Source organism: Scyliorhinus canicula, chromosome 10 (assembly GCF_902713615.1).
Source record: "Scyliorhinus canicula chromosome 10, sScyCan1.1, whole genome shotgun sequence".
NCBI classification, from domain to species: domain Eukaryota; kingdom Metazoa; phylum Chordata; class Chondrichthyes; order Carcharhiniformes; family Scyliorhinidae; genus Scyliorhinus; species Scyliorhinus canicula.
Genome location: NC_052155.1, coordinates 116,601,157 through 116,625,228, shown reverse-complemented (window position 1 = coordinate 116,625,228; position 24,072 = coordinate 116,601,157). Strand labels below are relative to the sequence as shown.

At 42.9% G+C, this 24,072-nt stretch overlaps 1 protein-coding gene across 7 annotated transcripts in view; it reads left to right on the top strand.

Annotated features, from left to right (window-relative positions):
• flj11011l (probable ubiquitin-conjugating enzyme E2 W-B) overlaps positions 1-24,072 on the top strand; it is a 120,099-nt gene that overhangs the window by 32,171 nt on the left and 63,856 nt on the right. For 6 of the 7 annotated variants that reach the window (XR_005462118.1, XR_005462119.1, XM_038809624.1 and 3 more), the window contains exon 3: positions 16,291-16,435. Coding sequence is in view for 5 of the 7 variants with exons in the window: in XM_038809624.1 (XP_038665552.1) it covers positions 16,291-16,435 (145 nt within the window). In the remaining 2 variants the exon portion in view is untranslated. The remainder of the gene's footprint in view (positions 1-16,290; positions 16,436-24,072) is intronic. The other variant, XM_038809623.1, reaches the window with a different exon arrangement.

Genomic DNA, 24,072 nt, shown 5'->3' with positions numbered 1-24,072 from the left:
CTTTGTGTCATCAGCAAACCTACTAATTGGACCACCCACATTTTCCTCCAGATCATTTATATATGCGACAGAGGTCCCAGTACTGATTCCTGTGGAGCATCACTAGCTACAGATCTCCATTCAGAAAAAAGCCCTTCCAGCGCTATTCTGTCTTCTATAACCAAACCAGTTCAGTATCCATCTAGCCATCCCGAATCCCATGTGATTTTAGTTTTTGTACCAGTCTGCCATGTGGAACCTTGTTAAATGCCGTACTAAATTCCATATAAACTACATCCACAGCCCTTCCCTCATCAATTTTCTCTGTCACCTCTTCAAAATAATCAATGAAGTTGATGAGACATGACCTTCCCCATGCAAAATCATGCTGCCTGCTACTAACTAATCCTTTTCCTCCAAATGTGCATGCATCAGTATCTTTTCCAAAAGCTTCCCTACCACTGATGTCAAGCTCACTGCTTCTTTCTTAATCAAGGGAGTAACATTGGCTATTCTCTAGTCCTCCGGAACCTCGCCTATGATCAAAGAGGATGTGAAGATATCTGTTGATGCCCAAGCTATTTCTCCCCTTGCCTCCTGCAGTAACTTAGGATAGATCCCATCCGGGCCTGGGGACTTGTCTACCATAATGCAATTTAGGATACTCAACACTTCCTCTGATATATTGATGTTCTCCAGAGAGTTCACACACTTATACCTGATGTCCACATCCATCATGTCCTTCCCCCTGGTGAATATTGATACAAAGTACTCTGAGGATTTCACCCACTTCTTGCGGTTCCACACATAACTTCCTTCCATTGTCCTTGAGTGGGCCTACTCTTTCTCTTGCTAACCTCTTGCTCCTAATATATGCATAAAAAGCCTTGGGGTTTCTCCTTGACCATGTTTGCTAAAGACATTTCATGGCCCCTTTAGCCCTCCTAATTCCACGTTTTAAGTTCCTTCCTACTTTTGCTGCACTCCTCAAGGGCTTCCGTTTTTAGATGCCGAGACCTATCGTATGCTTTTTTCCTTTTGACTAAGCTTACAATTTCCCATGTCATCCATGGTTCCCAAATCCTGCCAATTCTATCTTTCATTTTTGTGGGGACATGCCTGTCCTGCACTTCAATCAACTGGCTTTTAAAAGCCTCCGACATGTCAGACGTGGATTTGCCCTCAAATAGGCGCTCCCAATCCACATTCCCCAGTTCCTGTCTAATTTGGATGTAATTGGCCCTCGCCCAATTAAGCACCCTCGCCCGTGGGCCATTGTCTTTATCCATTGCTACTCGAAATCTTCTGAAATTATCGTCGCTAAGCCCAAAATGCTCCCCCACGGAAACATCAGTCACCTGGCCTGGTTCATTCCCCAATTCCAAGTCTAGTATGACCCCCTCCCTGGTTGTATTGTCAACATATTGTGTCAAAAAGCCCTCCTGGACACACCAAACAAATTGCTCTTCATCCGGCCCCTGGCTGTGAGGAATTCCCAGTCAGTATGGGGGAAGTTAAAGTCACCTATCACAATTACTTTGCTTTTTTCACACCATTTCAGTATCTGACTACATAACTCCTCTGTCTCCTGCGGGCTGTTGGGAGGTCTATAGTACACTTCCTGCATTGTGATTTGACCTTTCATTCCCGAGCTCCACCCGTAATGCCTCACTACAAGATCCCTCCTATGTGTTCTCCCTCAACAGCAAGCATCCCCACTTCTGACTATGATGGAAGAAAGGTCATTGATTAAGCAGTTGTAGATTGTTAGGCCTGGGACACTTTCCTTTTTAAAAAAACAATCCAATTAAGAGGCAATTTAGCTTGGCCAATCCACTTACCCTGCACATCTTTGGGCTCTTGGGATGAGACCCACGCAGACACAGGGAGAATGTGGAACCTCCATACGGACAGTGACCTGGGGCTGGGATCAAACCCGGGATCATGGTGGCATGAGGCAGCAGTGCTAACCACTGCGCCACCGAGCTGCCTCTAGGACACTATCCTGAGGAATGCCTGCAGTGGTGTTTTGGAGCTGGGATGACTGACCTCCAACAACTAAAACCATCTTCCTTGAGATCCAGGGTGGTGACTCTGGCCTCAACTCTGAAGCTGTGCTCTTTATGTTTAAACTAAGGCTGTCATGAGGTCAGGAACCGAGTGGGCCTGGCGGAACCTAAATTGAGCAGGTTATTGCTAAACAAATGCCACAAGTGGGGAATCCACCACCCTTTGGGGTAGAGCATTACAAAGGAGGTGGCACAGCTGATCTTGTGTTGGATTTCCTCATCAGTGATTGCTTTTTGAGAGAGGCGACTGCCGAGGTATGGAAAGTATTCAACCGATTCAAAAGCATCTCTTTCAATACATATGGGGGATGGAGTATTTAGCTGTGGGTTGATCTGAATTTTATTTGGCAACATTCAAAGACAGGCTGTTTTTCTTGTATAATAAGAGGTCAAGAATGGCTTGTAAATCTGGTGCCGTTGTACAATGAAGCTGCAGTCATCTGTAAACTGTAATCATCTATACCTTTTATATAGTTTTGGCCTGGAGGCAACTGAGGTTATAATGTTCCAGGCTGTCTTTAATACTCATACCAGAGGGCAGTTGAACTTTGAGGTGAATCACCAATGTCAGGTAGATTGTAGGTAGGGTGGGGGCTATCACAGTCTTGGTTGACCCTGGTCTAGATTTGAAGATGCCTGTTTCATCTCCCACTCAAGGCAATTGCAATTCATATCATCGTGAAGCTATTGAAGGATTGTGATAAAAGTTCTTGGACATCCAAATCGTTGGAGCACAGTTCACAAAGCCTCATGGTTTACTGAGTCACATATTTTGGTCAGGTCAGTGAAGTCTGACAAGGGGTTCCTGGTATTTCTGACGTTTTTGATGGGTATTGTCAGGCAACAAAGGCCACGTCAGAGGTTCTAGTGGAAGGTCGAAAGCTGCTCTGAATCTCCAGGAGGATTTTCTCAGCCACAGGCAGTAGGCAATTCAGGAAAATGCTGGTCATCCTCCTTTCTATGGACAAGAGGGAATTACCTCGATTGTTGCATTCCTGAAGTCGGGGAGGGGGATTTTTTTCCCCCCTCTCAAATCCATAGGATGAGTGTATGGAGCCTTGATCTGAGCAAAGATCTGCTAGCTTTGAAGACTTCAACTGGAATACCATTGGCTCCACGGGTTTTGTTCTTAATCTGATTGCTTATTGCAGCTCTCCGAATAATGGTGGTTCACCCATGGATTTGATCATAGATTGCTGGGGGATAGTTCATTTCTTTCCAGTATTGACTGACATCTTCATTATTAATGAAAGAAGCACCATTCTGTGAGCAAAGGGAATTTTGTCCATTTCAGCATGGTCGAGAGGTAGCTTCAAAAAAGCTTCATGTCATGATAGTTGGTATATGTTGGATCTCTCTGGCTTTCCCTTTCCGCCACAGTCTTTATCTTCTAATCTGAGTAGACAGGTTCGAAACTAGTTCGAGTGAAAACCGCAGTACGCACAAAGACAAGATTCATGGTGCTAGCCTCATTTACTGATGGAATGAAATTAAAGCTGATGGTAATTTTCAAATGCAAAACCATATCGAAAATCAAGTTCCCTGCAGGGTTTTTGTACCTGTCCATAACAGTTGAATGGATGAGGATGGAGTGACTTTATGGATTGCTAATGTGTGGAATAGGTGTCCCAGTGGCCTACATGAAGAGTGCAACTTATTTGTGGGGGCGCATGCAGATCCTATTGAAGGATCATGTTTGAGCCGAATGGAATAGCTGGTTTATCGAATAAGGAAAAAACCTTCATAAAGAGCGAAAGCATGAACGCTATCCTGCTTGATGTTTTGTGTGGTTTTGTCATCAAATGATGGGATGTTACAAGTGTGGAAACTGTCATTTGATCGTTCAATAAGTGCAGAATATCCAGTTCAGTGGATGGAGCGAAAGATGATTTTTTTTGCAGAGATATTCTGAAAGCAAAAGTGTTGCATCTGATCTAGATTGAAATCTCTACAATGATGCCTTTACCAAAGAGACATGAACTCTTATGTAGGATGCTCAAAATTATGAATTTGACAGGTTTTAAAATAGTCTTGCGTGGTTAAAGGTATTTTGTACAAATAATTTATTCAATAAACTGCAACATTAATTTAACGTGAACCAGTGTTTTTCACATCACAAAATGGTAGTTCCCATTTTAAACTCTGCATGTATTATGAAATTGTTTTTGAAGATGTCAAAGGTTGCCTTAAGCTGATATCTACTGTAAATGTTTGCATGTATTCTGAGATTGAAGTTCTTTATACTCTTTTCAAACTTTCTCTGAGTATTGGCAACGTCCTGAGGATACCAAGACAAATTACCAAAAAGTAGCATCAACTAATCAAAGGAAAAGCTTATGTTGCAGAAAGCATAAAGGCAAGTTAAATGATGCATTTGTTTTGGGCCAGTGTTTAGAGAACCCCAAAGTGTATCACCTGACCCACAACTTTTAATAGATTGTGGTATGGAGAGCACACGGCCCACTGTACAGGTGTGGTACAGCAGAAATGGAAAAGTATTTTTTAAAGCAAAACAATGTTTATTCTATGAACTCAAGTTAACCTTTTTAAAACATGTTGTGAACATCTTAGCAACCATTAATTCAAATACAACCCCAAAGAATACAACACTAATCCTTTAAGCTTTCCTTTCAACATCCATAAGACTTAAAAACAAAACCTTTAACAGAAGCACATCAGGTTAAAGTCACTACTGAGAGCAGTGATTAGTTTTAAATCACCAAAGGATCAATTTACATTCTTTAGATTACAGGGAGAAATTCATACATCTTCTGGCTGTGACTGCAGATATCCAGCTCTGAAAACGAAACTAAAACACACCCTGCAGCAAACAGCCTTAAATGAAAGTAAAAAGCTGACCGACTGCCCAGCTCCACCCACTCTGACATCACTGCAGTGGTAAACACCCAGAACTTAAAGGTACTCTCACATGACACATTAGTAAATGAAGACATTCAGAAATCTGAAACTTTAGAAACCCAATTTGATAGCACATGATTTACTATCTGATGTAAGTTTTTGCTTACAATAAAGAAGACCAAGGAGAATTTGCTATTTTCTCTATTTGGGTCTGCCCTGTCCCTGCATGAATGCTTAATATATTTTACCTGAAACTTTTAATTAAATAGTTTAAACTCAAGGGGCTGGATTCTCTGTTTTGGGAGACTTGAGTCCCCACGCCGGTGTAAAAATGGTGGTCTTTTACGCTAGAAAACTAGCACAAAATGCCCACCAATTCCCTGTTTTTCTGGGGGCTAGCAGGGAGGCAGCGTAGAGCCCTCCACTCTAGCTGCCAATTCGGCCATGGGCATTTCTGGTTCCGTGGTCGTGCATGCGCAAGGTGGCTGCCTGCAGCGGCTGCGCCTTGCGTCACGGCGGATCGGCCTGCAGACCCGGCCTGCAAAAGTAGTGCCCCCCTTCGGCCGCTCACCCACCGTGTCCCCAGCCTCGAATGAAGCCCCCCCCCATCCGCGAATAGGTCCCCCCAACTGTGGCGTCGCCAGATGAAGTCCGCAGCCGCCCGGACGGTGTGCGCACATGTAACCCACGTCATCAGGAGCTCGGCAGGTCGGGGACGGAGCATCGCGGGGCGGGCCACAGGTAATGGCCTGAAGCCGTGGATAATCGGCGCAGCGTACTCCTAGAGTATACCGCTTTTCAGTGGGCAGAGAATACAAAAAATGGTGCCGTACCTGACAGCATCAAAACGAATTCTCCGAACACTATTTCGGTGTCGGGGAGCGGAAAATCCAGCCGAAGATCTCTATTCAGAACCTTCCTTCAATTTTAGTGTTGGTATAGTCCTTCCAGATGTTTGTGTCAACTGTTCATAGAATCCTGACAGTGCAGAAGGAGGCCTTTCGGCCCTTCGAGCCTGCACCAAGCCCATGAAAGAGCACCCCATCCAGGCCCACTCCTCCGCACTATCCCCATAACTCCACCTAACCTGAATATCTTTGGACTGTGGGAGGAGACTGGAGCACCCGGAGGAATTCCATGTGTTGAGTTTACATGTTCTCTCCAAGGCCGGAATTGAACACGGATCCCTGGCATTGTTATGCTTTTGAGTTCCCAGCTTAACATATTAAAAATGAGCTGTAGCCATGTAGAATTACACAATTCTCTGAATATACCTACAAACTGTTCACATTTTGATGTTTTTACATACAAAAAAAAATTCTGGCTAATTTCTGCCTTACAAATTTGCTCATATTTTGATTCTCATCAATTTCCATTAGCTTGTCTTAACGTGCTTTCTGACTAAGTCTTGTTGTCCATCATTTGGGTGCAAAAATATTGAAGAAATTATACACATAGGAGCATGGGGACTGTAGTCTATTAACTTGAATCTCCAGCTATCATGATTTATCTGGGAACCTCCTTGATCCCTTATTTTACGTTTCTCACTAACGTACAGGCCTCTGTGAAAATATTTTGAATACAGAAATATCAATTTGTGTGTATAATTCTAAAATGAATCATGGTATGAAGTTTTATTTTGAGTAATAAATGCCCATGAGTGGTGAAGCAAAGTTTTTAAAAATAAATAAATAAAATTTAGAAATCCTTAGCGTGACCAATCTATCTAGCCTGTCATTGTGTTGAGGGCGAGACCCACCCAAATACTGGGAGAATGTGCAAACTCCACACAGACAGTGACCCGTGGCCGGAATCGAATCTGGGTCCTCAATGCCGTGAGGCAGCAGTGCTAAACACTGTGCCACCATGTTCCCTGAGTGGTGAAGCAAAGTTGATGGCCAAACAGATTTGGATTTGACTGGAGCATTGTTTTGTTCAGCTACTCTTTGTACTTTGTTCTGTCAACCTGTGCATGCTTTTATTGTCCTTGTTCTATGTGTCCTTTGTTTGTAAACCATTGTTTTCAGTCCCTACTTCAAACTCCATTCCCTAATTACTGACTCTATCCCTCTCCTTCGGAACTATCTGAGACTAAAGCAGTCTATTTGCAACTGATGATATTTGACACCAAGATAAGCTTATGACCACATTCACACCATGACCAAAGACCCAGCTTTGCTATCTCTGTACCATCACTTGACTTTGCTCCCTGTTTCAACTCACCTGCTGCGGAAACCCTCATTCAATCCTTATCTATTCAGGACTATTCCAATGCACCCCTGGCTGGCTTCCCGCATTCTACCCACCGCAATCCAAAACTGCTGCCTGAGCCTTAGCACACCTCCGAATTGCATTCGCCTATCATTCCTAGGTTGCTAACCGACATTAGCTCCCAGTCAAGCACTGTTATAATTTTGCAAATCGCAACTCTGTTTTCAGATCCCTCCATTGCCTCAACCCCTCCCTAACTCTGTAATCTTCACCAGTCCCACAGCCCCCTCTTGAAAGATCTGTGCTTCTCCAATTCTGGTCTTGAATATCACTGATTTTAATCTTTTCACCATTGTTGGCCTCCACTTCAGTTGCCTAGGCCCTAAGCTTTGGAGTTCCCTCCCTGCACCTCTTTGCCTTTCTACTTAATTTTCTTTCCTTTAAAGCACGTTTTAAAACCTACCTCTGACCAATGTCACGTTGCCTAAAATCTCCTAAATCTCCTGAATATAGTCATTATTTTCTTTTTATGTTCCTGTGGGACACAGGAACTTGCGATGTTTCATTGTTACAATAAATATAAGTAGTTGTCAGTAATTCTTCATTGGCAGTTTTTCTACTCTTCTCCCTTTTGCCTGACTTGTACTTTTCCTGCCTCATAACTTGAACCTTAAAATTTGTGTCATGTGATGTCGAATGTTTATTATATGAGAACACATTTTATCTAGACTATAGAAATTTGTTCACCACTACAAATGGTTTGCTGCAAAAATTGTTCCTAGGATTATTTAAATACTATGGTTTGAACTGAACCAAATACTGATTAAAATGTCTAACTTCGAATTGCACATGCCGGATATATGTCCAAAGTAATGCTTTAAAAGTATGCATTTTGTAGTAATAGATTTAAATTGTCTCTTCTTTTTATTGCCTTCCATTTCTTAACCTCAATCTTGTAAGATTAGGCTTTGACACTTTCTCTTAACTAAAAAGATCTACATTAAAAACTGTGGCTTGCAGATTTTCCTAGAGTGCATTAGTGGAGTTGAATTAAAGGGGGTAGGATATGAGTTTCTCTTTTACAAAATTAGAAAGGTGTTAAAATCAAAATTTCAAGCTAGTGTTACTTTTAAAATATTAATACTGTATATACTCTTATTGGTTAACACATTAATTCTTAGCAAAATCTGAGATTCTCTTGATCATTGGAAACTAAACCATCCATGGGACCTGAAGGAATAGACTGGTTAATGGGACGTCGGATTTTCCCCAGTGCCTCAAGTGGGTGAGATGATCATGGCTGGGCAAATGGTGGAAAATGTAAATGAGCTAGTGGACAGTTGAAGTTCAATCAGATAAAATCGATCAGTATTAGATGTACCCCTGGGAGCTCTAAAATCGAGTTGGCAGTCAGCACCTAATTTCCCTAGTAAATAGTCTTGTCTCTGCTTGATTTAAAGACTATTAAGTATGATGGATTTTCATGTATCAGAAGTTAGCTGACCAAAGTAAAAATCGATTGCATGCTTTCCTTGCATTTAATAGCATGTTAACTGAAATGGATATAATTTGATGAATGTGATATCATTGAAACTCCAGCTTTAAAATATGTTGCCTTTTCAATTATCGTTTTGATATTCTAGCCTTTTAATATTTCAGCCTAAATGTAAGATACTACTAACTAGTGAGCACACTGGGACAAAATAATCAAACTGAAGACCAGTACTTCTTGAAAGTATTGAGGGGTGATTCCTAAGCAAATGGGGAATAATGAAAGTTTGTTTATTCTATTTATTATGTTCAAGTGTAAAAATAATACATGTTGGCTTACTCAGACTTTCCTTGTGTGCACTCTGACTTTCTTCAGGTTATTGGGTGTTTCTAGGAATGAGATAATAGTGCGATACATTATTTCCCATCTTATTTCATACTTTGTTCAATTAATTTCATCAGTTAACTGTTGACTACAATATTTCTAATCAATTTTCTGGACTTTAAATTAATAATAAGACTAACAGTACTTACTCGCTGTTATTGTGGAGTAAATCATACAGCAACTTCCAGCATTTACGTACATATATTTAAATGTAGGAATCCAGAAATTACTGTCAGATGTGCTGTTAGACCATAAGAAATTAGAACAGAAGTAGTCGGTTCGGCCCCTCGAGCCAGCTCCGCCATTCAATAGGATCATGGCTGTTCGGAGATTTCCTTATGTCCACTTTCTTGCCATTTCCCCATAATCCTTGATTCCCTTACTGATCAAGAATCTATCTACCTCGGCCGTAAATGTACACAAAGTCTCAACCTCACAGCTCTCTGTGGCAAGGAGTTCCAAAGACTCTTAACCATCTGAGAGAAAGAAATATTTTCTCATCTCAATCTCAAATGGGGTACTCCTTTATTCTGAGACTATACACTCTGGTCTAAGACGCTTCCATGAGGGGAAACATCCTCTCAAGCATTTGGCCTGTCAAGCCCCTTAAAGAATCCTTTATGTTCTACAGGCTGCCTGTAATTCTGATGCTTTGGGGAATTAATTCAATTGCATTATTGTAATATACAATTAAAAGCAACTTTCACACTTTGTTGTTAAGAACTCTGCTGATGTTACCTGCGAGAGTGTCTCAAAACCCTGAAGAATAAACTGAAACACTGGTTCTTAGTGGTATCTATTTGGAAGCATGGTGGTTAGCATCAATGCTTCACAGCTCCAGGGTCCCAGGTTCGATTCCCGGCTGGGTCACTGTCTGTGTGGAGTCTGCACGTCCTCCCCGTGTGTGCGTGGGTTTCCTCCGGGTGCTCCGGTTTCCTCCCACAGTCCAAAGATGTGCAGGTTAGGTGGATTGGCCATGCTAAATTGCCCGTAGTGTAAGGTTAATGGGGGGATTGTTGGGTTACGGGTATACGGGTTACATGGGTTTAGGTAGGGTGATCATTGCTCGGCACAACATCGAGGGCCGAAGGGCCTGTTCTGTGCTGTACTGTTCTATGTTCTATAACCGTCCAGTCGTGTAAATAATAAAGAATATTTATTAAAATAAAATAAACTAACTTATGCCAAAAGAGTTTGATCAAAAGTATGGAACCAGGATGACCCTGGGTGATTTTAATTTCGCAGAGATCTGATGGTAATGTCATGGCTGTAAAGATGATTGGACAGAGGACACCATTTAAATAAAGCACCATGAAATAATGTCCTGAAGAAGGAGCCGTGCTCCGAAAGCTCGTGTTTGAAACAAACCTGTTGGACTTTAACCTGGTGTTGTAAGACTTCTTACTGTGCTCACCCCAGTCCAACGCCGGCATCTCCACATCATGAAATAATGGACACTGTACCCTCTCAAAATGGATTCCGGAAAGTCAGGTGACATCTGTTCCTGGAAAATTGGTCTGGAAGTTACTTAAAAATGAAGATTGGTTTTCTAGGTGTAAACTCACCACCGCTCACAATTTCAATGGAAAAGATTTAAGACTAAGGCTGCTAAACCTTTTGGCTCCATGAAGAGTGGAGTCAAATAATGTCTTTCAGTGGATTTTAACATGAATGTTAATGGGATATCAATCATGCCCCATTGTGTGTCATTCACCTCAAGCTCCAACCTATTGTGTGGCCAATGGGATAGTAATACTGCTATCACTGGACAGAAACTAATTGGAGAAGTGGTCAACACTTTATTAATCCACAGAGGGAGCCAGCAAGGCAGTCTTGGACCAGCAGCATAGAGGAATCACACCCAATGAAGAAGAAAATAAACCTGCCTTAGAGAGGATCATGCATGGCAGCAGAAAGTGTGGCTAATTTGTTTTATCTGCAAAATTATTTTTCTTCACTACGGGAGCTTTTATCCGAAAAGAGCAGAAACTTTCAACCTTCATCTGTCTTCAAAGAATCCAAAGAGAGAACGTTTCAGGCCTGCACTGCCTTTCAACCTCCAGTTCAAAGGCTTGTTAAGAATAACTGACTTGTTTCTTGTCACTTTGATAATCTAGGTGCATGTTACATCTCTCTAAATAATCCCTTATGTGTGACAGCTTGTTTGTGGAGTGGGTGTTTGTTGCATACATTTCAGATGTTCTAGAAATAAATGTTTAACCTTCCTTTTGATTTTTAAACTTAAATAAAACCTGTTTGTGTCCGTTCCTTAATGTGACAGCCTTCTCAAAAGTATCTTGATGCAGTCAGCCAAGAAGTGATAAAAAAGTCTGTGGCAGAGGGAAGAGATCAATTTGTGTCACAGGCTGTGAAGGGAAGCATGATACTTGAAGATTAAAAGAGCCATATACAGGAATAACAAGTATGGTAGAAAGGTGAAATTCGTTTTCATTAAAAATTGTGTGCCACGACTGAATTTAGTATATGTGACGAGATCGAACATAGAACATACAGTGCAGAAGGAGGCCGCTCGGCCCATCGAGTCTGCACCGATCTACTTAAGCCCTTACTTCCACCGTATCCATGTAACCCAATAACCCCATCTAACCTTTTTTGGACACTAAGGGCAATTTAGCATAGCCAATCCACCTAACCTGCATGTCTTTGGACTGTGGCACCCGGAGGAAACCCACTCGGACACTGGGAGAACATGCAGATTCTGCACAGACTGACCCAGCAGGGAATCAAACCTGGGATCCTGGTGCTGTGAAGCCACAGTGCTAACCACTGTGCTGCCAAAGTTGAATCTTGTAACTCGGCATTCCTATTCGATATTGAATTGCCATTGAGTATTTGTTTCCACAAAACGTTAAAGTTAATGTTTTATTCATGCAGCTTTCCTAGTTAATATTTTCATGAGAATTAGCAGATATTTTAAACCACCACAGGCTGTGTAGGTGATATTGAAGGGGATGTCTATTGTCTCCAGATTTATATCAATGGTTTGTTGAGTGGGTGGAAAATGGAATTCAATCTAGAGAAGTGAGGTAATACATTTGGGGAGGGCAAATAAAGCAAGGGAATACTCCGGGGAGTGTATTGAGAGGAGTATAGGAAGTGGGAGACCTTAAGTGCATATCCTGGGTTCCTGCAGTTGACAGGACAGGTGGATAAGGTGATGAAGAAAGCATAGGAAATTCTTTCATGTTTTGGATGTGATACTGAATGCAAAAGCCAGGATGTAATGCTGGAACTGTATAAAACACTGCTTAGACCACAGCTGGAAATTGTACAGTTCTGGTCAGCACATTACAGGAAGGACATAATTGTTCTGGAGAGAGTACAGAAGAGATTTACAGGAATGTTGCCAGGACGTAAATTGCAAATGAGGAAAGATTGGATAGGCTCGGGTGTTTTTCCTCAAGAGGAGGCTGTGGGATGAACTAACAGCAGTTGTCAAAATTTCAGGGACGTAAGGTGGGGTAAACGGAAAAGATCAGTTTCCCCTAACGCAGGTCGCTTTGAAAGGGGCATAGATTTAAGGCGATTGGTAGAAGGATTAGACTGGGAATAAATAAAAGGGTTTTTGGCCAGAGGGTGACGGGAATTCACTGCCCGAATTGGAAATTGAAGCTGAAACACTCAACTCCTTTATAAAGATCCTTGATCCTGCACCTGATGTGCTGTAACCTGCAAGACTATGGACCAGTTACTGGCAAGTCTGATTAAAATGAGTGGCTTGTTTCTTTATTCTCTTTTTGCCAGTGCTGACATGGCTGAATGATCATTGTTTGAGCTGCAACATTTCTATGATTCTATAACATTTAAGAAATAATGCTGAAAATGATTGGACTTTACCCAGAAAACTAATTTACATTTCAGTTCCGTATAGGTTGTCAAAGATATGCAGGTTGGGTGGATTGGCCATGATAAAATTACACCTTGGTGTCCAGTGATGTACAGGTTAGATTTGGTTATGATGTTTGTACTTCGGGTGGGAGAGTAGGGTAGGGTGCTCTTTTTTAGCGGGTCGGTGTGAACTCGGTGGGCCAAATGGCCTCCTGCACTGTAGGGTTTCTATGGTTCTATAATATGAATTACACTTCCTAGAGATATTTATAAAGCTGAGGCAGCATATTGAAGTATGACATTTTTGTGTCCATTTGAGTATGCATTTCGACTATTACTTTAAACCCAAGTTAGTAATGTTAGCCTGGCTTCTTGCACTCTTGGCCATTCCTTAAACCTGACTCCCATGCAGCTTCGGCTCTCGCAGCCTTCAACAAATGCAAGGAACTCATGGACGTCTTTGTAAGATTTTTGAAAAAGGTTTATTAGTTCATGGCATGTGGGCAGGGTTTATCACCCATCCCTAACTGTCCTTGAACCACTGTCATCCTTGTGGTGATATGGAGATGCGGGCGTTGGACTGGGGTGAGCACAGTAAGAAGTCTTACAACACCAGGTTAAAGTCCAACATGTTTGTTTCAAACGCTAGCTTTCGGAGCAGTGCTCCTTGGGTGAATTTCGGAGCAGTGCTCCGAAAGCTAGTGTTTGAAACAAACATGTTGGACTTTAACCTGGTGTTGTAAGACTTCTTACTATCCTTGTGATTAAGTACTTTTGTACTGTTGTTCAGTAGGGAGCTCCAGAATGTTGACCCAGTGACGATGGCGGAACGGTGATGTAATTCCAAGTCCGGAAGATGTGTGAATTGGAGGTGGTGCCTTTTCCATGTATACACTGACCATGGCCTTCCAGATGGTAGAAATCGTTGTTTAAGAGGTGTTGCCGAAGAAGCTGCAGCGTGTGCTGTAGAGTGGTACGCATTACAGCCACAGTGTGCAGGTAGTGAAAGGAGCGAGAGTTTGGGGTAATGGATAGGATGTCAATCAAGAAGGCTACTTTGCCCTGATATTGTTATGCTTTTTTAAAAGTTTTAGAGTACCAAATAATTGTTTTTTCCAAATTAAGCGACAATGTAACGAGGGGCAGCAGGGTAGTACAGTGGTTGGCACTGTCGCTTCACAGCAACAGGGTCTCGGGTTCGATTCCCGTCTTGGGTCACTTTCCTTGCGGAGTCTGCACATTGTCCCTTTGCGTGGGTTTCCACCGGGTTCTCCGGTTTCCTCCCACAAGTCCCAAAAGACGTGGGGTTGGGTAATTTGGACATGCTGCATTCTCCCTTTGTGTACCCGAACAGGTGCCGGAATGTGGCGACTAGGGGCTTTTCATAGTAACTTCATTGCAGTGTAAATGTAAGCCTATTTGTGACAGTAAAGATTATTATTAGCGTAGCCAATCCACCTACCCTGCACATCTTTCAGTTGTGGGGGTGAGTTTCATGCAGACACTGGGAGAATGTGCAATCTTCTCACAGACGGTGACCTGGAGCCGCAATCAAACCTGGGTCCTCGGTGCCATGAGGCAGCAGTGCTAACCACTGTGCTACCCTATTGTTATGCTTGCGTGTTGATGTTGAGTGTACTCCATCACACTGCAGTCTTTTGCCTTGGTGGTTGACAGCTTTGGTGAATCACTTGCCACAAAATACCCAGCCCCAACTGCTAGTTAGTATGTGGCTAGCTCAGTTAAGTTTCAAATCCATGGCAACTTCCAAGATGGTAATGCTGAATGATTTGATCATGGTTATGTTATTAAATGTCAATTGGAGGTGATTAGATAATCCCTTTGATGGAGATCCCGTGCAAGTAGTCCTGTGTTATAGCTTCACCAGGTTAAGCCTCATTTTTAGGTATGCCTGATCCTGCTCTTGGCATGCTTTCCTGCAGTCCTCATTGATCCAGGGTTCATCCCCTGGCTTGGTGGTAATGGTAGAATGGGGAAATGACAAGCCATAAGGTTACAGATTGTGATTAAATACAATTCTGTTGCTGCTGATGACCCACAGTGCTTCATGAAAGCCCAATGTTGAGTTGCTAGATCTGTTCAAAATCTTTCCCATTTAGCATAATAGAGCCATACAACACAACGGAGGGTATCCTTGATGTGAAGACGGGTCTGTGCGGTAGTCACTCCTGTTGGAGGAGATACATCTGCGTCAGGCAAGTTGGTGAGGATGAAGGGCAAATACGTTTTTCCCTTTTGTGTTCTCACCATCCGCTGCAGACCCAGTCTAGTTGCTAATAGTGGTGCAACCATGGACATTGAGGTGTCCCTCCCACCAACATTCTGCACTCTTGCCACGTTCCCTGCTTCTCCAAGTGTTGTTCAACATGGGGAACTACTGATTCTTCATCCGAAATGGTAGTCCACAGGAGGTATCCTTGCTAATGAATCACTGGTACCAGAGTCTGCTGAGTATCCCTCCTGACTGCATGCCAATTTGCTGGGTCTATCCTGATGGTAGGATAGGACATTATCTGTAAGGTATGATTTCATAAGCATCACTATGTCTGGCTGCTACTTAACATATTTGTGCGACAGTTCTCCCACCTATGTCACACGTTAGTAAGGAGGACTCTGCAGGATCAACAGGACTGAGCTTGCTGTTGTAATATCTGGTGCTGAGGTTGATGCAGGGTAGTCCATCCGGCTTCACTCTTTTTAGACATTTTAGAGGTTTGACACATCTGAGTGTCTTGTTAAACCATTTCGGAGGGCATCCTGAGTCGCATGTAGGCCAGACCAGGTAAGGATGGCAGATTTCCTTTCCTAAAGGGCTTTAGTGAACCATACGGGTTTTTTTACAACAATCAACAATGGTTTCATGGTCACCATTAGACTTCAAATTGCAGATTTTTATTGAATTCAAATTTTGCCATCCACCTTCATGGGGATTCAAACCCAGCCCCCAACGGATTATCCTGGGTCTCTGGATTACTCATTTAGTGATAACTCTGTTACTGTCCCCCTCTGCTGTGGGATATTGATAAAGTTGAAAATAAGCAGGAGGAAGCTATTCGGCCCTTCAAGCCTGCTCTATCATTTATTATGATCGCGGCTGATCATCAAGTTCAATACTCTGATCCCACATCTTCGTCCTCTCTTCCCCCCCACCTCCCGCCAAAAATGCCTTGATTACTTTTGCCCCAAGAGTGATATCTAATTATTTCTTGCAGATCTGCGTTCTTCCCTCTGCATATGATAGAAATAGTATTGGTCAAGTGGGTTATTAAAGGTGGAGTTACATGTCCCATCACTTTATGTTGCAAATTATCTCATTATTTTCCTCAACAGAAAGTTAACTAGGTGGCAATGTTGCTATGTTAACATGGATATGCGATAAATAGTTGCACTTTTATACAGACCACATAATTTATTTGATTTTTGCAGGTGGATTGTAGACATGGAAGGAGCTCCAGGTACATTATACGAAGGAGAGAAATTTCAGCTTCTCTTCAAGTTCAGCGGCCGTTACCCTTTTGATTCACCTCAGGTAATACTTACACAGAACCTGATGGCTGCAATAATTATTCCTGTAAGTGTATGTTTAAGATAGGCAACTGGTAAAATTAATATAAAATAACAATAAATTAGAGCTATATGGAAACCCACATAACCCCATGCTTTATTATCTGTATTCTACAATTTGGTGACCAACATATTACCAAGCTAACTTGAAATCAGTAGCTGATAAAAATTATTTATCAAATTTTGTTAAATTTATACTAATATATGATAAATGCCATGATAAATGTTGATTCTTAATTCCGTTGAGAGCCAAGCTGATTACAGAAAGTACAGGAAATAAGAGGGGTAAAGAAAATAGCAGGGAAGACAATTGTATAAATGCAATTGATAATGCTACAGCACCCATGTAGATTTTACAAAATTACACATGTTAAATTTCAATTTATTTTATTCCTGAGCTGTCCTGGAATCCTTCATTATGAATGGAATCCACAACTATTCTCTCCTCTGAAAATCATTTGATTTTAACTCGGCTTTAAGGTCCTGTATTATAAATACCATATTACATTTCTCATCTTTCTGGCTTTCAAAATGTGTTTAAATGAATTCCAGATTCACATAGAATTGCATTGTTTTTATTTTTCTTATTCCCAATTGACTTCATCTCACAGTTTCTAAACCTCCTTCCTATTTCTAATAACCTTTCATTATTTTCTGCCCCTGTTCAGTTTATTGGATTTCACTCTCTTCTCGGGTCTGGATATTTCCCACCCTCCAGACACATCAGTTGAAGTCAATGGAAGGGTGTGGCTTATTCAGGATGAAAGTTATCTTGAGACAGTGGGGCATGGCTGAGGTACTAAATGAGCACTTTGACAGCATTCTCTTCTTTAGCGAAGACAGATGTAATGTTGTAAAAACATGAGGAGGATGTCAAGAAAGTGGATTGAATAAAAACCGAAATTTGGCACGGCTGAAAATAAAAAAGTCATCTGGTCTAGGTGGGATCCATCCTAGGATCACAAGGGAACTAAGGGTGGAAATTACAGGCTCTGGCAAAATCTTCCGATCCATCTTGGATTTGGGAATGCTGTCATGGGGTTGGAGGATTGCAAATGTTATACCCCTGTTTTTGTTATGAAAGATAAATCCAGCAAATACAGGCCACTCAGCCTAATGCTGGTGAAGGAGAAACTTAGAGACATATTCACATAATTTATGAAGGGTCCAAATATTGTGCAAGAACCTGCAAGGAAGAGGGAACAGAACAGTGGATGATAGTGGGAAGTGATTGACCACTTAAACATCACAGTTGCAGGTGGAGGGAGCCTCTGCATACTGGAACTGTCCAATAGGTTCCTGGTATTTGGGACTGGAATGTGGATAGTCAGTGACTCTTGAAGCACTAGTGAGTTCAGGGTGAAAGAAAAGGATGGTGATGATCTGAATCCAGCAACAACAATGTTTTTTCAGAAAAGGTGAATGGAGCAGTGGGAAAGACATCAACTGATGTGTCTGGAGGGTGGGAAATATCCGGACCTGAGAAGAGAGTGAAATCCAATAAACTGAACAGGGGCAGAAAATAATGAAAGGTTATTAGAAATAGGAAGGAGGATTAGAAACTGTGAGATGAAGTCAATTGGGAATAAGAAAAATAAAAACAATGCAATTCTATGTGAATCTGGAATTCATTTAAACACATTTTGAAAGCCAGAAAGATGAGAAATGTAATATGGTATTAATAATACAGGACCTTAAAGCTGAGTTAAAATCAAATGATTTTCAGAGGAGAGAATAGTTGTGGATTCCATTCATAATGAAGGATTCCAGAACAGCTCAGGAATAAAATAAATTGAAATTTAACATGTCATTTTGTTAAATCTACCTGGGTGCAGTAGCATAAATTTCCCCCTAGTGTCCAAAGGTTAGATGGTGTTATAGGGATAGGGTGGGGGAGTGGGTCTGGCTAGGGTACTCTATCAGAGGGTCGGTGCAGACTCAGTGGGCCGAATGGCCGCCTCCTGCACTGTCGGGATTCTATGCTCTATTAATCTAAGGTAAAATTATTTGGGACTTGGAAAAAAATTGTTGAAGGCAAATTGTATTTGACTAGTTTTGAGTTCTTGAAGTTATGGAGAGGGCTGATGTGTATGTAGACTTGGCAATTGATGAAGTGTCACATAATATACTTTGCAAAATTGCAACCCTTGAATCAGAGTCAGTGACAGTGGGGATATAAAATTGGCTAAGAGGCAGAACGTTGTGGGAAAGGTTGTTTTTCAAACCAAGGAAAATATGCAGTGGTGTTTCTCAGACTCAGCGTTGGAACTGTTGCTCTTTTTGGTATTTATTAAATATCTGGACTTTGGTATACAGGGCATAATTTTAAAGTTTGCCAAAAATGTGAAACTCTGCAATGTAGTAAATAGTGATGCAGGTTCTAACAGACTACTTCATAAGGTCATAGACTGGTGAAATGGACAGACATGTGGCTGGTGAAATGTAGTGCAGCGAAGTGTGAAACAATTCATTCATGTCGGCAGAATGAGAGGCAATATAATCTAAAACAGGGTTGTCTAACATGCCAGAATCTGGCTTGCCATGCCTCCGTATCTGGCCTGTGCAATCTCGGTTCAAAATGCACTGAAATGAAAGCGACAAATCTACAAGGGCTGCTTACCCACTCACAGGCCATTTCCTCCCGCCTATGCAAGCAAGTCAAGTCAATCATCAGCAAATGCAGGGGAGAAACATTCTGTGATCGGAGGACCAGTGGGTAATGTGAAGGTGAGTGGCCTTTGGCTCCGGCCTCTCTCTTGCCCTCCTGTGCAAGCACCAGAACCCTAAAGAAAATCCTATCCACAAAGCAGGCCAGCAGAGGAGGAAAACACAGACTGAAAGGCAACCTGTTTTTTAAAAGGCATACAGAATTGTTGTAAATAGTGGAACTAAAGCAAGGGAGTTGAGCTAAATCTTTCGAAAACACCAGTTAGTGTTGTAACCAATTCTAGGCACTATATTTCGGGAAGGATGCCAAAGCTTTTTAAAAATATTTTTATGTGGAGAGACTAGAAAAACTGGATGTGTTCTTGTTGGACAAGGAACGTGAAAGGGAAATTTGATAGAGGTGTTCAAAAAAAGGATTTTGGTAGTCACTGTAGAATGGCTTCCAGGGACGAGGGACATTAAGCAGAGGACACCATCTGAGGTGGGATAAGGCAAACGAATACAGAACTAGTTATGCCGTGGATTGCACTGCCTGTTACTCTGGTAGAAGCAGATTCAATCATTTTCAATGGCAGATTGGAAATAATTTAACAGAAAAAAATCTACAGAACAAGGTAAGAACATAATAGGAGCATGTGTCATACTGTTTTGCCTTTAAGTAAAATATTGGCTGACGTTCTCCATCAATTGCACTTTCCCGTCCTGTTTCCATTTTTTTTTTGTTTCCTTTGGTGTCCAAAAATGGTATCAGTCTTGACTATAATCATTGCCTGAACATTACTGCGCTCTAGGCCACAGAATTCCAAAGATTCAGAACCCTCAGAATGATAATGTCTATCTCCGTCCTAATAACTGGCTACTCATTCGAAGCTTTCTAGCCAGAAGAAACAGCATCTTGGCAGCCACTATGTCAAGCCCTTTATGTACTAATGAGGTCATCTCATTTTTCTAAACTGCTGAGAGTTTAGGCCCATTTTATGCATAAGACATGTCTCTTCAGAGGAAATCTTCTCATCTCAGGAATCAATCTAGTTAACCTTTGTTACCTCCTCTAAAATATGTATATCCTTCCTTGGATACAAAGAACAAAACTGTGTGCTGTACATGAAGTGTACTCTCACTGAAGTTCTGTATCATTGTAGCAAGACTTGCTGACTCTTGCACTCCAACCCTTGCAATAAATATCAACATGCTGTTGCCTAATTACTTGCATGTTAACTTTTTAATTTGTGAATTGGGCTCCCTACCCCAGCCCTGGGGCGTTTGCCCCCCAATTATAATATATCAGATTCAGCAGAGCCAAACCCCCTGACTCACCATGTCTGAAGCACCATCTTCTGACTCCTTGCTACCTTACCTGTCCAGGCAAACGATTAAATCAACCGTTCCACCCTCATAAAAAGCGCTGTCGGCAAGAAGACCGTTAAACACTGGAATAAAAATTAAAACGTGCAAAATGGTCATCTTTATTGCGTGCACCCGGCCTGCTAACGATATGGGGAGGTTGTTCCACCTCAACAAATCCGCCTTGGCCCTGCACATCAGGCTTGTAAAATTCACTTAATTGAGCCAGGCACAATCTCAAGCCGCCTGCACCCCCAGATAGCTGAAGAAGTGGCCACACGAAACACCATGCCAGCTCCTGTCCCTGGCGGGAGACCAAAAAACACTCGTTCTTCTAATTCAATTTAAATACCGAAAAAGCCCCATTATATCCCCCACCATGCAACAAAATATCGTTTCCCCCCCATCCACTACTGTTCCCCTCGTAAAAGCAAATTACTGCGGATGCTGGAATCTGAAACCAAAAGGGAAAATGCTGGAAAATCTCAGCAGATCTGGCAGCATCTGTAGGGAGAGAAAAGAACCAACGATTCGAGTCCAGGTGACCCTTTGTTAAAGCTAGAAGACATGGAAAGTGGGAGATGTTTATACTGTAGGGTAGGGGAATGAAAGATGAGTCATAGCCACAGAAACCAAGAGAAACCCTGTCTGATCCCCTCCAGCTACGGGGGGGGGGGGGGGGGGGGGGGGGGGGGGCACTCCTCCAACACTGGCAAGAATCTGGGCATCCATATTTAACAGGCATTTGGCCTTTACGACCCACTCCACTGGATCCTTATCTGGAACACTACCGCATTCTCAAACTTCTCCATCAACAGCGGCGCCAGAACGTCCAAAAGCTTCTTTTAAAATTCCACTGGGAACCCATCTGGCCCCGGTAGTTGACCTGCAGGCATCTTCCCTTTCGCTGTCTGAACCTCCTCAGTCCCCCACTGGCTCCTCCAACCCTACCCTATCCTCTTCCTCTGTGGAACGTTCCAGCCTCTCCAAAAACTCCCTCATATCTGACTCATCCCCTGGGGACTCTGACCTCTGACCTGTACAACCAGTATAAAACTCTTCAAAGGCCTTATTCTCTTGTTCTGTCGCAGTCACAGCACATCATATCCCCCCCCCCCCAACAAATCCTGGACCCAAACAATATCCTGGCAGGCCACCTGCTGGCGGAGCTGTCCCGCCAGCAAGCGAAGCAACTGGCCTACTTCTCATACACCACACCCTTTTCCCTCCTCAACTGGCATACTGCTTTCCCTCTGGGAAAAAATGTCAAACTGCAGTTCCTTTCTCCTTGCCAAAATGGGAATGGGATCTTCCGCAAACCTCCCATCAACTGACACAATGTTGTCTACCTGCCACTTCTCTCTTCCCTGTACACCTGCGCCTTATAAAGGATCATCTCACCCCTTACTACCACCTTCAGCGCCTCCCATACCACTGACGTCGCGACCTCTCCATTTTTATTGAACCCCGCATAATCGGCAACAATCACTTTTAATGTTCCCACACCATCTGCAAGCAACGCCACATCCATCCTCCATTCCGGCCTCGGTACATGCCAAGACCACATCCACCAAGTGTGGAGCTTAATATGAAATACCAATCACAGAGTATTCTGCTTTCCTCACCCCCGACACCAATGACTTCCCCATAATAAAGAAATTAATCCTTGAATATATATTATAAGCCCTTCCGAAGCCGTGTGTAGTCCTTCACCCTCAGTTGGGTCTCTTGCAGCAGCAGCACATCAACTCTAAAGTTCTTTAAATTTCCTGGGCCCACCATCATCTCCCCCACCCCCCCTCCCAAAAAGCCAGAAACCTTCCAACTGAAGGTTGCTATCTCCCAGTATTCACACATCCCAGGCCTGTCTGAACCTGTCCACACAAGGCTCGGAAGATCGCAAGACCTTCCCCTTCATCTGATAGCTATGAAAACAGACTATTCCGGTTCTTGGTTAAAAATTCGCCTCTGGCTTCGGCTGGAGCGACCGATTAGTCCTATCCAGCTCAAAGGAGATGTCCTCCTCCTTCCTCAACAATTTGGCAAACATTCCTGAAAAGTACTCCGACCCTGGGCCCTCCAGCTCCTCAATCCAAGACTCGACTACCGTGACCTATTCTCCAGATCCTCCACTTGGGCTCTCTTGCTTTCCTCCACCTTCAACAGCTCCTCTTCCAGCAAGGCGAGCTGGAGGCTGTGCCACAACAATGACGATGCCTCCTCCACCCCCTTCAACACGTCACCATGCACCCGCACTGTCTTTCCAAGAGCCTCCTTTATCGAGGTCAGCGTATCTTGCACCAACTGTTTGAGCGTTCCCATAATCTCCTCCCGAGCTCAAAATGCTGGGCAAACTGCTGCTCAGACTCCACCGCCATCACCTAGCTGGTCCACTGTAATGGGCAGTACCCCACCCTGTGAGCTTGCTCCTGCCATCTTACCTCTCAGAAAACCGTACCGAACTTGGGCCTGCAGGTGGGCTCGTGCTCTTTTCGTGCCGTATTTTTTTGTTGAGTTTTCGACATCCTCTAATTCCCACGACTTTATTGGATGGAAAGGGCCAAAAAAACGAGAACTCTGGCGCAAGGTACCCAATGTGCGACCTCCACCTTCATGTCGCTACCGGAAGTCACCGTAAAGTCACATTTTTAAGATTGGATCTTGCGCAGCATTTAGCTTCTAAAAGTGATCGTCTGTTTAAAAAGGCTGGAGACAAAGGGCAGCACGGTAGCACAGTGGTTAGCACTGCTGGCTCACAGCACTGAGGACCCGAGTTCGATCCAGCCCGAGGTCACTGTCCATGTGGAGTTTGTACATTCTCCCCATGTCTGCGTGCCCCCCCCCCCCCCCCCAAAACCACACAACCCAAAATGATTGGCCACGCTAAACTACCCCTTAATTGGAATAAAAAGGATTGAATACTCTTAAATTTATTGTTAAAAACGTTTGGAGACTACTGCTTTACATGATGTGGACTCGCTGACTAAGCCATTTATAGCTGATCAGTAATTGTGCTTGAAGGGGATAGTGAGCCGTTGTCTTGAACTCCTGCGGTCCATGTGGTGTAGATGCACTCACATTGTTAGGAAGGGAATTCTGGGATTTTGAACAAGCAATAGTAGTTAGTATGGCTTGGAGTGGAACATGCAGTGATGGTGTTTCCATGCATCTGTTGCCCTTGTCTTTCTAGGTGGTAGAGGTAGCAGGTTTGGGAGGTGCTGTTGAAGGAGCCTTGGTGAGTTGCTACTGAGCCTGTTGTATGCAATACACACTACTGTCACTTGGTGGTGGAGGGAGTAAATGTTGAAGATGGTGGATGGAATACCAGTCAAACAGGCTGCATTGTCTTCCATGGTGTCGAGCTTCTTGAGTAGTATTGGCGTTGCAATTATCCAGTCAGTGGAGAATATTCAATCACAATCAGAGTTGTGCTTTATTGTGAGACATACCCATCATGCTAAATGGGATAGATTTCAAATGGATTTAGCAACGCCAAGCTGGGCAGCCATGAGGCACTATGGGTCATCAGCAACCACAGAACTGTGCTTGACCACAATCTGTAACCTCATTTTCCAGAAAATCCCCCACTCAACCGTTACCACCAAGGAGGTCATGCCAAAGGTTGCAGCAGGC